At 37.2% G+C, this 14,640-nt stretch overlaps 1 protein-coding gene and 1 long non-coding RNA gene across 4 annotated transcripts in view; one reads left to right on the top strand and one right to left on the bottom strand.

Annotated features, from left to right (window-relative positions):
- The window catches only part of LOC130413860 (uncharacterized), a 40,088-nt gene that overhangs the window by 1,905 nt on the left and 23,543 nt on the right, over window positions 1–14,640 (top strand). Inside the window, exon 3 of one of the 2 annotated variants that reach the window (XR_008905548.1) lies at window positions 114–619. The exons of the other annotated variant lie outside the window; for it this stretch is intronic. This is a non-coding gene — a long non-coding RNA (uncharacterized LOC130413860). Of the gene's footprint in view, window positions 1–113; window positions 620–14,640 lie in introns of those variants that run through there. 2 annotated transcript variants of the gene reach the window in all.
- The window catches only part of tmem117 (transmembrane protein 117), a 38,661-nt gene continuing 25,875 nt past the window's right edge, over window positions 1,855–14,640 (bottom strand). For both annotated transcript variants that reach the window (XM_056739357.1, XM_056739359.1), the window contains 4 exons: window positions 11,546–11,643; window positions 8,851–9,010; window positions 6,145–6,274; window positions 1,855–4,759 (listed from right to left, as the gene is read on the bottom strand). In XM_056739357.1, coding sequence (XP_056595335.1) covers window positions 4,083–4,759; window positions 6,145–6,274; window positions 8,851–9,010; window positions 11,546–11,643 — 1,065 coding nt within the window. In that variant the 3' untranslated portion in view covers window positions 1,855–4,082. The remainder of the gene's footprint in view (window positions 4,760–6,144; window positions 6,275–8,850; window positions 9,011–11,545; window positions 11,644–14,640) is intronic.

The following is a 14,640-nucleotide window of genomic DNA, read 5'->3' as shown; positions in this document are numbered from 1 at the left end:
TCTCAGGTGAAGGCAATCGAAGGTAAGCGGTCTCAGAGCGAGAGAAAGAGAGAGAGAGAGAGAGAGAGAGAGAGAGGAAGGAGGATGTTAAAGCTTCTGGGTTTTCTCTGCAGTCTGGCAGCTCTGTTCAGGGATCTGTTGAGTGACCCCGCGCTGTGAGAGTCCAGAACGACCGTGGAATTCCAATTTACGAGTCTGAAAACACGAGCACTAGCCGACACTGTATGTTCCCAGTCGCAGACGGTTGATGGATGTCTGACAGATTTCCACAAACTAGAAGATCCAGGTCTGTCAGCAGACGTCTGGAGTCTGAGCCGTCGCTGCTGTGATCTCATAGACGGGAGAGAAAAGGCCGACATGACAGGAGATGTGCTGGAAACTCAAAGAACAGCTTCGGAAAACACAACTCAATCGGAGAGCTGACGTGTCCGCAAAATGTCTCCAAATTTGCAGAACGCTTACAATACCAGATATGATCATCCACTGTATATCCTTAAAAAATAAATAAACGTACATAACGATCATTATATGACGTAGAAAAGTATTTTTTAAGTATAGGCTATTTAAGTAAACTATTAAAATACAAGTTATCGTAACACTTTACATTAAGGTACCCTTTATGAAGCATTTATAAATGTGTTCATTAATGATAAATAATTCATTTACAAATACATTATGAAGCAGTTGTAGCTGCATGAATAAAAAGAGGTTAATGTACTTTAATGACTGAAATTATAAAAGTGTACTTTGAAGTACAAAGTAGAAAACTTACACACCTAATTTTCAACTATGTTTTTCAGAGAAGTACATTACATACATTTCTAAAAAGGACAAAAAACTGTGCTTGTATACTTAATGTTGTTTTTATAGAAGTATACTACAGTACTAGCACACATAAATAAGCTTTCTTGTAGGGAAGACCACCACATTGTTTCTGTTTAATGTCTATACACTAATATAAAAGTCACACAAATGTATTTTTTCATGTATGCTGTTTTATGTTGACTATTTCAAAGTTTAAAGGAAAAATATCCATCACTTTATATACATATATACAGTACATGCTCAGTCTCATGGTATCTCATAACTCAAAAGTTATCACGTCGCCATATTTGAATTCATTGCATACGCTTTATTTGTTTTAATCGCTAAATAAGATGAAAATATTCATAGTTTTTTCCATACAAATGTATCTCTTTGCCTTTGCCTAAGACATTTATTTACTAACCCACTGGAGTCATGTGAAACTTCTTGAATGATGGATTCTTGTGCTTTTTGGAGCTTCATGAAGTTAGGACCTGAAGTGACGGGTATTTCTATTACAAATCATTTGAAAGTGAAAATTGTGTCATCATTTAATCCAAATTGTGTTATCATTTAAGAGTTGTTCTTAACCTCCTAAAAATGTCTTTGTTGTGTTGAACACAAGGAAAGATATTTAGAAGAATCTAAATGTCTAGCTGACATTTCCGGGATGTCATTGACTGCCAATGTAGAAAATCGTATTTTATTTTTTGTTCTGTTAACACCAAAGAAATGTGATTTTTAAGAATTTACCAAAGCAAACCATTCTGGAGCATCTTTAACTACCATTTAAATTTTTCCTACTATGGTAGTCAATGGTGTCCCAGAAATCTCAGTTGCTTACATTTTTCTAAATATCTTTATTTGTGTTCAACAGAACAAAGACTGTATATAGTTTTGCAACAATTTGAGGGGGGAGTAATTCATGACAGTATTTTCATTTTTGGACGGAGCGTCCCTTTAGGAAAGGATTTAAAATGTGCCTTTGTCTGCATGATGACAGAAATCAGCAAGAAAGATCATTACGTACAACGTTCCGATTAAATGCAACTTTATTTTCATCAATAGCAATTTTTCTTCGGTTATACAGTATATCATTTCTGTCTGACCTGCAAAGAAATCAATGTCTCATTTTTTGGCAGGGATCACAGATCGAGTTAGAGACAGGGTGGCAGTCAGATGGTGAGATTTACCAGAATCAAACAACTGGCAGTAAACAGAGGTTTCTTTACATCCAAAAATCAAAGTTGAGGCCTAGATTCCCTCTTGAAAATGAACAAAAAACTGGAATTGTTTGTGGAAATTGAAAGGTGATTTGAACACACAGCGGGAAATTCAAGCAAACTATTGGAGACAAGAAAACCATGAGCAATTGAAACACTAAGAAAGCAGTTGACAGTTTGTCTTTTATGAGTGAAATCAGCAGCTTTTCATATAAATGCCTTTATAAGCCACAGGTGTTATGACCTGTAATGATGTTTAATGTTTGTCTACCAAACGTTCCCGGAAAGCGGTTGAATGGCACTTTCAGCTCAACTGGACCAACATCTGAACCGGGCTGGATGTGAGGGGTTGCTTGGCAACAAGGTCACCGCAAGGTGATGCCAATTGCTGGGGCGTTTTAACGCATAATTTTCACCAAAAACATTCAAAACCACCTGCATATCATAGACGGTCATTTATCGATGACACAGTTTGATATTTGAGGACATTAGACAGATGGTGGTGTGATATTCACCAACCAAACATTTGAAGAGAGCTCATCCCAAACAGAATGTAACGACAAAATATTAAAACTAACATGAATATATACATCTACTCGAGAAACACACTTTCTTAGCTCAGGAGATTTGATGGAGGTCTCAGTTGTGTCTCATTTCAAGATCAACTTAGTCTCAGATGTTTCTCCAAAAATTGCTTAAGAAAATATAAAGGAAGAAACAAATATGGAGGAGTAAAATGAATGTAGATTGTAGATGTAAAATCATCTGATTTGAATAAATGTGACGAGAAATGTTTGAGTTGATATTGAGATTTTCAATAATATTGACTTTTGATCGCAGACGAGACCAATCTGAGCTCAGTTTCTCTTCACAAACTCTAATGACAGACACATTTCTGACTCTTTTTTTCACCATAAATATCTGAGACACAAAAGTTACCATCTGCTTTCCATTTTATCTTATTGATGTGTGTGAGAGATAACTGGGATAGAAATGAGATGTATGATACGCAGCTTTCATTTAGTTAATTTGTTAGTCTGTTAATGGTTATTTCCAGTAGTTACAGAATCGACTCTTTTATATTCAAATGTCACATCAGAATTTCCAGAACATGCATGTAAACGTGTCTGTTTGATTTACAAATCTAATAACTCAAGAGGTAATTTTAGGTATTGTATATTTTTCTAGTAAGAATTGCATTTCTGATATCTGAAATAAGATTTTTAACATGTAAGAAATGAATTATTGATATCTGAAATGGAATTTAAATGGCAGTCTATTGTGATAATTTACTAGGTAAAATGCAACTACAGATATCAAGAATTAATTTTTTTACTAGTTGAAATTTAATTTTTGATATCAAGAATACACTTTTCTGCCAGTTATGACGTCATTGTTGATATCAAGTATTCACATTTTTACTAGTGAAAATGTAATTACTGATATCAAAAATAGTAATTGTTACTATTGCCCAAATCAAGAATGATAATTTTAACTAGTAAAAATTGAATTGTTGATATCAAAAATTCATATCACGAGAATGATTAAAAGCTAATTCGGTTTGCCATATTGTTGTGTAGTACATGTAGATTTAAGTCCAACAAACATTTAAAATATTGTGATTGGCGAATGGGTCTCATGCTTATGTGCACAATCTGATTCACAGCGACTTTATTTATAAATCATAATTTCCACATGAAAATTCTGGTTATTGCAGATTTGTTTCACCAAAACGTATGTATATTAGCGAATCCGTAAAACTTACTCTACCAGGCGTTAGCAGTAGATTTATCTATCAAAGGCACAGCTTTAAATAAGAGTAACATTTCATGACGGTCATGCCATGCGCTCAGTACAGTATTATATCGTGTAGGCACCAGGACATAAAAAGACGTAGAAAAACACAAGATGTCAGCACCACACACCCGCTTCGAGGAACGTGGAAAAGTTCATAAAGTTGGTGATGTTAATGGGATCTCTGAAAAGCTTGGTATAAAAATATAGAAAAGATGAACGTTCATGGGAGTTTTAGTGCAGTTTTAAAGATCCCAAAAGTCAACATCCTTCTGAGTTTTTGGAGGATCGTTGGACCAAGATCAAACATTCGGGCGGTGTAAATTTGTTGACGTCTACAGAGCCATCAACAGCCACGTCCGACTGCGTCTCCGGAGTTTCGTTCGAACACGGCGATATGGAGCTACTCGATGAGCCGAAGTGATGAGTGTCGACCAGGAGCAGCATGGGTGTTCCGGTTCTCTTCAGCGTCTTGCTCATTGTGATGTGAGCGTCCTCTGGCGTCGCTCCCGGATCGGACGGCGACTTTCTCTTGATGCGCTCGTAGGTCTTGTCTTGGTTCTCCGGGAACGTCTCGCAGTCTTGAAAACGACCGAAGAGCCAAATGAAGAACCCGACGAGAGCGAACGCGGCCAGGCTCGGAATGAACGCCAGGCATTTGACATCCAGACTGGTGCCCACGTACCGGCTGTGCAGGAACATGTCTCTCTGGATGTACGTCTGGTTGAAGCGGGGATCTGTGTTCTCCGAGCGCCACTGCCAGGTCAGCGTACTGCGGTTGAAGTCCCGCAGGGTTTCTGGGTCCTCGACGGTGTAGATCTTCTGTCCCGGACCCACGTACTGGCCGTATTCGTAGGGCTTATAGAAGATCTGATTCTTCCACATGTTCAGGTCCAGAATGAGGACCAAGAATAGGATGCCATAGTTAAACCATTTCCCTAGAGATGAACAAAGAAAGAAAGATGGAGCATCAGCGTGTTGGGAATTTACTGGAATTCGAGACACATGCTGACTAGGGTGTTTATATTCTAGGATCCACCTTAAAAATAAACTCTTAACCTTACATTCACCAGTTTATTATAATGCCTGCCATCAATGTCCACATTCATTAGAGCAAAATTTACTATCCAACAAATTCAAATAGTTGTCCATGTTAAATTATTACATTTCAGATTATTAAATCATTGAAAAATGCAATACAAATGCGGAAGAAATTATGTTTCAAATCAATTTAACACCATTATTTTGGCTGAATCTAACAGGATGTTTGTTCTTAATACATTTACAGTATGTCTCACTTTTTAACAATATTTGATCAAATTGCAGCATCACTGAAAATAAAGTAAAATCATAACATATCTCACATAAAAATTACTGAAGTACACTAGTATTTACTTTAGTAAACTTTCTGAACCTTACCAGAGTACATATTAAAGTGCACTAGAGTTTACCACAGTTTTTAATTTACTATAGATAATATACTACAAAATATTTTAGTATACATTAAGAGTATTGATAACTATTGTAAATACTAAAGTCTACTACACTCTTTTTTCCATTTTGAAATGTATTATTTATTATTAACTTTATGTATCGATTGTTGAAGTTTTTATCCATATTCTTGGTGGAGTTACATCATTCGACAGTCTCAGAAAAGCTTAAAGCACGATCTAAACACAAAAGTCAATTTCCAAAAGTAGCCAATATAAATGATGACTATAAGGCGAATTTCTGGCTTTAATATGACCTTCCGACAGAAAAGGCGAAATCAGTTATTTGTAATAAAAATCTTGCCTTTGGGATATAAAAGGCCCGAATAATTCCCTTTCTAATGGTCGTCTTCAATTCGCTCACATGAGATTATTGTCATGATGCTTAATTGCGGTGCAAAACAATAAGGTTAAAGACTTTCGCGAATCGTTGAGCAGAAAGCCAATTTCCCCACACTTTGGGGAACGATCATCCATTCCCGAGATGACTATCGAGTACAGTGAGCAAAACACAATGGGTCGGAAAGAAAGAACGTAAAGCTGTTAGCCGAGGATTCTTTAGCTCTCGCCTGTCAAACGCACCGACTCCATTATATAAATATAGGTTTTCACATGAGCAAATACTCATTAGTATGCTGCCTTCAAACACATCATTATAAAGAAATGAATCTAACAAGCTAATATTCTGACAGCAGGATCCTTCGGGAAACAAATGAATTCATCCATCCCGTCCCGCACGACACTTAAGAGAACCGCCGCTTCATCCAGCGGCATAATTGTGTTGGCAGCGTGTTTCCCGTCGCGTGACACCTGATCGGGCGGTGTGAATTTACCCGTGATGTGAATGTGATATTCCTCTTTAAAGATCCGCTTGCACACGGGCAGTTTGATTTTCAGCTGGGTGGTGGAAAGGCCCGGAAGGTTCATGTCTAGATCGCCCATGAAGTGAGGGAACTCCCAGTCCTGGAAGGGAAACATTTGACAAACGTCTTAGTGCAGTGAAAACATACCGTATGATTTGTTGTTAAGCACCGAGGGTTGAAATAGACAATTCATAAAATTTCAATACATTTTTCAATACTTGGGTCACTTTCGCAACTCTTCAAACAGCTCTATTTACTATCTTTCACAAATCAAAACTATCAAAATACGGTGGAAATTCTTACATAACAGCTGTCACACAACAAACACAGTTTCCCTTACAAGTATATCAGTTTACTTCGTCCACTTTTTATGCGCGTCTCAGATAAAAATATTTACAAAAAAATAGGGGTGTAATGATTTTGTGTTTACGTTTACGACTGTGTCGCGATATTTGTAAAAATAAAAATGTTAATATGAAAATGACACTCAAATTAACGTTTAACACTCAAGTTTTACTTGAACCATTTTATGTAAACTGAATAGATCTGTCACTGCGTGCGTTTACATGCACAGTCTCACTCCGAATATGCTTAATAAGCTGATAACAAGTAAGCTCATGTAAACGTGTAAAACGGTTTTCTTTTATCGGGGAAAGCTCATAAACTATTGTTGCATATGCAGGTTCTGCGGACATGAGAAGATTTCCGAATGATTTCCCGCTGTATTTTTCAATTACTAACCAGACTATCGAAGATTCTGCATAAGCGTTGTATTACTATGCATGTTAACACGTGAAAACAGGTTTCTTTTTAAGGTGATTTTTGATAGATATCCGTTTATTTTCTGCATGTAAACGCACTCACTGAGAAGTAAAACTGAATTTTAACGTTAAAAAACAAAAATAAAAAATATATATGTTTCTATATTGCAATTTGAGAAACTTCGATATATTGTCACAGCCCTACTAAAACAGTTATAAAAACAACTTTACAAACTAAAAAGTGGCCCAATTTTAGTCAAAATAGTACACTAGTTTACTAGTACTAGTATTTACTACAAAGAATACTTAAAGATATACTTGTTTGCTTTGCATTAACAGTTTTGCATTATGTTAACCCTCACAATGAAGTTTACTCAAGAATGTTAATAGTATACTTCTCTTAAGCTTCGAAAAAGTTTATTCTCAGTCCACTTTTTATATACTTAAAAAAAAAGCAGTCATGATCATATGCAAAATATTAAATTCTTTCACTACAGATAATTTTGAGGTTGCTGTTAGAAATAAACACACTAAAACACGTCACAACAACACCAGCGAGCACATAACAGTCTAGAAGCATCTGTAATATTGATGTTGTTTGTTGTACAGTTCTGCTCAGGATACTGTGATGTCACCGAGCAACCGCCGAAGCAGAGTCTGGCGCGGCCGTTTCCCATCTCCACGCCTCCCGAGACTGTTCTGAGAACAGCCAGTGCAAAATCAATAAAACTTTCATAACAATGATGATCAGAGACCTCGCCGCTGGAGAAGAAACCAAATTAAGATGCGGAAGTGAAGAATAATGATTCTCGGCAATCAGGCCGCATGTTTACAAAACTGAGTCTTTGATTTCTGTTGGACTTCATAATCATGGCGGCTCATTTACTTTCATAACTCAGTTGTACAAAATGAACATTAAATTACATGGAATAAAACCAATGGAGGGGTTGAAATGAAAGAGCTTGTAAAGCCGCTGCTTTATGGCTCTTCTGGCCCTTTGAGTTAATCAGAGTCTGAATAAAACATCAGATGAACTGACGCTCGGCCGGAGGTGACGGGACATATTTCAGCGCGTGATGAGGAGGTGATGGAGAAACTGTGATCAAGAAACATAACCGCAGATACGGACACGAACAGATGAGACCGAGAGGAAATAATTGCAATCAGTCGGGAAATGTCAACAGATTTGTGCGAACAGGTAAAGCGATGGAGACGCTGTAATCACACACAGATTTCGACAAAACTATAAAACAATGAGACGCCTCCGTGAAATATATCGTACTAAATAAAAAAATAATGTTTTTTTACAAAAAATGTAATAAATGAATGAGTGTTACTTTGAGGTCAATGCGGACCCCTCTTCAAAATAAAATAAAATATAAAATAATAATAAATGTATAAAAATGATAAAAGTACAAATAAATTAAAATATATAGTTTATTCTTTGGTGCTTGACGTTAACTAAGCTAGTTAGCAAATTAGTAGTTAAAAACTTTTGTAAAATGTGATCTGCGCAATAACTGAAGAAACAGAAGCGAAGGAACGTCTAGAGCTGAAAAACTGTTATTATCATATTTTATCTCCTCGACATCTCGCCGCTGAGATTAAATTCACATGAGGGTGGATTAAACATGAAAAGTTAAACAAGCACTGACCATAAATGAGATAAACCTGAGATATGGTGTGCGTTGGTTGAGGTATTAGAGACGTGAGAAGCTGTTGAGCACATATTTGCATATTCATGACACAATGAGACACGCTGTGCGATTCGCTGCCCGGGGGGACGTTGAGAAGATTAAATAAGAATCAGCCAACACACACACACAAATTCACTGAAACCTCCGCCTGTGGATGATAGATGCAGGGTGAGGTGGTCGGAAAAGGTCAGATCAGGTTATACGGGGCGTGTTTGTACCTGCATGATGATGAGAAGGTCAAAGACCAGGACGAATGAAGCAAGAAACGCTCTGGAGACCTCATCGCTGGGCAGAAACCCACGATTCAGATTATCCCATCTGATCCAGTCCGTACTGATGACCAGAACCACCACAGACGTCAGAGAGATCAACACCGTCCTGAGAACAACAACAACGACCCTTATAAGTGAAGTCAAGTGCGCATTACACCTTTGACCCTCAACGTTAAACATCAGCGTGCAACTCATCCCACGTCGATTCTCCTACAGACGCCAACGAGATGAAAGAATCAAAACATTTATTCTTCATAGAAAATATCAAACAGACTTTGAATAGAGACCAACTCTAACAAATAAATAAGTACACTTTCTAGTTCACTTTAAGCAGTGTTCTCAACGAGGGGGGGGTTGTTGGGGAGGCACAGCTGAATTCCAAGGGGAGCTCAAAATGGCTCGGGGCCTTGAAGATTTTGCTGATTACAATGGGGGGCATTGGAGCTTGAAAATCCCTGACTTTAAGCATACTTACTCTAAGAAAACATTAAAAAATGAATCTATGCTTTACATTTATATCAATGTACCTGAAGTATACTTGTAACTGTACTATTTCAGGCTCAGTTGCCTCACTTCTTCGTTTATAAAAGGGTGCTTTTAAGTATACGCTAATTGTGACAGTACACAACTAGTTGATGGTTTACTAGTTTAATACTTGAAGCAGAATTTTAGTACACTCTGAAGTATAATTCTCACTGCAGCAGTCTGGAAACTTGAATCTGTACCGAAATACAAACCGTGACCCCACCCCGCAGGTAAAGACAGCCAATCAGATTGCCGCCTGACATTTAAGAGTCTATTTTAGTGTGTAAGACGCATCAGTCTGGGAACGGCCCGCCGGCTGCTATTAATTAAATGCTAACAAGCATCTAATGAGCAGTGCAGAATCTTTTAAACACACGGTTCTTCCGCAGCGGCGCATGAAAAACTGCGGCCTGTCAGGACGTGCTCAAAAACGCATCTTACTGAGAGCATGAAATGATGTCTGTCGTTTACTAATGGATGAAACCCATCAGAGAAAGTCCAAAAGACAGAAGGATGAAATGTGGCTACCCGCTGCTGCCTGGGTTTGTAACACACTCGGAAGGATGAATAATACAGACACCAGATCAGTTCCTGCTGTCAGCGGAGCCGCGTTTGTCAACCAATAATGATCCATGGTCAGCGTTTTTCTTCTTTACGGTTTAGATTCATCGCTGTTTGTAAACGTGGCACATTTGATTCTGTGTACTGTAAGTGTGAAGATGCTTTGAAATAAAGACAGTTTGACACTTTTCTGACAATTTTTCTCACAAGAAATATCTGGAACACAGATGAGACTTAAAGTCCCCGTGAACCGGAAGTTGCAATCTCAAAAAAAAATTTTTACTTTTAGAATGTTCAGACATTAGATACTTTATGTACTCTACGCTATTTACAATAAATGCAATACAATTTTTTTATTTATTTTTAAATTCACTGGGACACTATACACAAGAATAGTTTTCTTAAGGGATACCAGTAGGATAAAAGAGCATTTAAGTTTCAAGATAAATAGTTCCTTAAATAACCTGTGATATGCCTCAGAGTGACATTAGGGTCAGAGATGTGTTGTGTGTGTGTTTAAGGGGTGTCAGGGTCAACGCATGTGTGTTGTCAGGGGACCGCGTTTAGTTGCGGGGTCACGTTGCCGTGGCAAACACACCAGTGCAGATCGATTTTCTGCTGCGTGTCTCTTTAATTAAACACGCTGACACTCAGAACAGGGATTTAAGTGGCGCAATTAACACACAGTTTTGTTATTCTTGAGGGGACTTCTCGACATTTCACCCCACAAGAATAGCAACAGTTACCACAATTGCATTTACATTTTAAATTCTATACGTACACATACTAGCACAAAATCTGTCCGTAAGACACAAATGTAGATGTAAATGAGGTAAATATAGCCATGTTATCAATATTCGTTCTTGTGTCAACATCACTTATAACATGACAGACGGAGCAGCATGTTCTGGAAGAAATCTAAATGTTGACAGTTGACTGTCTGTTATTGATGGCCACCAACATTCAGCCGACTCGTCCTTCAGTTTGTGAAAAATTAGAGATAATATTAGTTCTCCATTGACTTCATGTCAACAGTTAACCAAACTGAAGAATGAGTCAAAATGATTACCCAATATCCATGTGAAAGACAAATCAGACATGAGATCTCGTAACATCTCAATTACTTCTAGACACTAGTGAGATGAAATGGAGAGCAAAAGGAAATTTTGCTTAAGTCTCATCTGTGTCTCAGATATTTCTCCGAAATGTCACAAATGTCAATCTCAACAAAAGTCAATATTAATGAAGATCTCAATATGAACTCATGAACATTTCTCATCACATTTACTCAAATCCAGATTATTTCACCTCTATAATCTACATTCATTTGCTCCTCCAGACTCTTCATGTGTTTCAACAATTACGCTCTCATTTGATTCTCTTTAATTTCTTCTAAAGCAATTTTAAGAGAAACAAACTTGATACTTGGCTACGAAACATTACTAAAAAATCCTTAAAATCTCATGAGCTATGAAAGAGAAACATCAGAGCAAGAACATTTTCCTCTGTGACGTCAGAGGCTGTGCTGGTTACCAGTAGAGTTGAGCACACTCACCAGAAGAGTACGATTCTGTTGTTGCCCTTCCTCCATAAATGCCTCACTGTTTTGCCCCAGTCTGGGTAATGGGTGTCCTGTAGCATCATGTCTGTCACCTTGGAAACAAACAAACAACCTGCTTTACTTTGAGCCCATTTACAGAAATACAATCAAACATAAGTGTTTTAGTTTATTTGTTTTAATAGATTGATCGTAAATTCCCAGTGAAATTATAAATGACAATTCTTATTTTTTTCATGAAATATTCCAGTGTTTATTGTAAATAGTTTATCAATGTGGGTAGTTTTCTTTAAAAAATTCCGTACCATCATAATCTTCAGTTAAAATCTGAAAACGCACTTCCGCCCTGAAATGACTATACGTCTGAAATCACGTAAATTAGACGGCTGAGGCGGAGCATCAGTGAACTCCTCCCCTTTAAAGGTCAGTCTGCTGTCATTTCCAATTCACAATCAATACAACAGCTATTTTTACACATCCAATCAATTCGCGGTGAAAAATGCAAGCCAAAATACTCGGAAATGTGTCAGAATACAGAAGTAAAAAAACTATCTCAACTTACGGTTTGTGAGGACTTTAAAAGCATGAAATCAAAATTGACTAGTCACTTTTCAATCAGTCATTACTTTTATTTTGAAGTCCACATCTAGTTTCCCTGTCCTCTCCTTGTCTTTTTGGCTTTCTGATTAGTTTCATATATATATATATATATATATATATATATATATATAAATAGTATATATTGTACTGTATATATATCTCATAAGCTGAAGTTTCTATAGAGCGCCATAGTGAATGGTCAAAGACGTTCGTAGTAACAATTTTACTCACATATTATACGAGTATATATTATTATATCATATTTCCATTTTATCTGTGCGTCTGCATGACTCAACCAAATGTAAATGAGTCAATTAAAACCCACTACACTTCCAACTGAAGGCATTTAACCAAAGTTCATACATTTTTAATAGAAATACATAATGCCTGTGAAGTATAACAGGTTATATTCATTTACATAAAAATCATTATTCCTGAAAGCCATGTATGTAGGGAGCAGTGAACACTACATAGGTACCCAAGGTTAACCTCCTGCTGGATGTGTTTCATCCCAGACGGATGTAAAACTGCGAGGAGGGGAAGAGAAAGAGCAGTAAATCTCTGAATTAATGACATGTAAAATCTGCCGGTAATGTCTGGATTCAGCACTTTAGCAGCGCTCGTGTGCCCTTCCCTGTTCTTCCTTTTGTTCCTCACTTTTCTTTCTAATCCCTCTTTCTTTCTACACCTCTCTTGTCTTTCCTTCAACTGTGCAGTTTGAACACAAGAATACTAATGTGGGAAACACACAGACAGAAATGCTTTAAGACAACACACCGACTCATCCCAGAAGATTTTCGACTACACCTGCACTGTGTGTGTCAGAAAGACTCTTTGATGCCGCATGTTGTAACACAACGTTTGTTTCCGTGTGTCCTTGAGTGAACTTGAAGGAAAAGAAAATCTGTCTAATCACGTTCAGACAGAACGGAGCTTCACTGACGGGTCACCTAACATTAACTGATATATCCCTAAAGTGTGTAGAGTACATAAAGGATCTAATGTCTGAACATTCTGGAAGTGAAAACCTCATTTTCCTAAAGTCCCAGTGAAATAAAAAATGACAGTGCCTATTTTTTCATGATTGCAGCGTTTATAGTAAATAGTTTATCAATGTGGTTCGTTCTCTTTTTATAATTCATGTGCGCTCATAATCTTCAGTTAAAATCTGAAAATGCACTTCTGCCCTGTGATGAATATCCATCTTAGATAACGTATATTAGACGGCTTGGGCGGTACATCCATTAACTCCTCCCCTTTATCTCTCAGTCTGCTTCCAGCTTCATTTTAAAATCAACGCAACGGCTGTTTTTATACATCCAATCAAATCGCAGAGAAAGTCGAAAGCCACGCCCACTATTTTCTCATTCGAAATTCCATTTCAATCGCAACTTCCGGTTCACGGGGACTTTAATAATCAAATCCATCTGATCGTGAGGAAATAGAGCAGTAGTTAGTTACCATGGAAACGAGATGCAAAAAAGCTCATCAGCATTTGACCAATCACATAAACTAATCTGTAATATAAAGTTATAGTTGTTCTGTAAGTTTCTCTCATTTAGTTTCTTCTTTCATATCCCATGTCTACCGCTAAAATGTGTTTTCTGTAAAGCTGCCTTTCATCATTTGTGTAAAGTGTAATAGAAATAACCGAATGGAACAAAGCATTTTATTCTTTATGATTAAATAATGTACAAAACGTCAGTCCCTCGACACGCTCAACTACTTCAATATCTGAATATTTGATAGAAAAACGATTATACTAACATTTAAATAACGTAAAGTGAATAGTTTCATATTGTAATGTTCATTTATTTCTGTTCCAACACTTTTCACTCTCCCTTGAGAGGATTAAATAAAGTGCCCATCACACATCTTCAATATCCATTTTTAGTCATTATAGAAATATAATGATTTGCATTGACCTTAAACTGTGGACACGGTGTGAATGTTCATTATTTTAATCACTTGTCAAACGTCTTCATTTCTTCGGGAGTAACCTGCAGCTGTAAGAAAGAGGAGATTATTGGTTTCCAGACGTGTTTCTCTCTCGCTGTGGTCTTATCTGAGCGGCGGTGTGTGTGTGTTTATGGTGAAATGAGACGCCTGTCGTTCTCCTCTGTAATTTCTCCGGGTGAATGGACGCAGCCTCTGGGAATCTCAGCTGCTTTCCAAGAGACTCAATTACCGACAAATAATTACAACAGCGTTCAGCGGCTCGAACTCTCGGAAAACCCTCTGTAATATTATGCTGCTTTAAAGTTAGACACAAAATCCACCTGATACACTTTATTAATACACACATCTTATTGAACAGTTCATCCGTGTTGTTTTATTAAAACACACTTTCTTAGATTCTGCAACCATAGATTCTTATACACAGATGCCTCATGAACAGCTGTTTCTATAGACTGCGATACAAAAGTCATCCGGCATGAATATCAAACGTGATGTGCTTTTGTGTAGACATTATAATTGTTAAACTACCACAA

Source organism: Triplophysa dalaica, chromosome 24 (assembly GCF_015846415.1).
Source record: "Triplophysa dalaica isolate WHDGS20190420 chromosome 24, ASM1584641v1, whole genome shotgun sequence".
Taxonomy (NCBI): Eukaryota; Metazoa; Chordata; class Actinopteri; order Cypriniformes; family Nemacheilidae; genus Triplophysa; species Triplophysa dalaica.
Note: the sequence above shows the minus strand (reverse complement) of the source record. Positions and strands in the feature narration are given on the sequence as shown.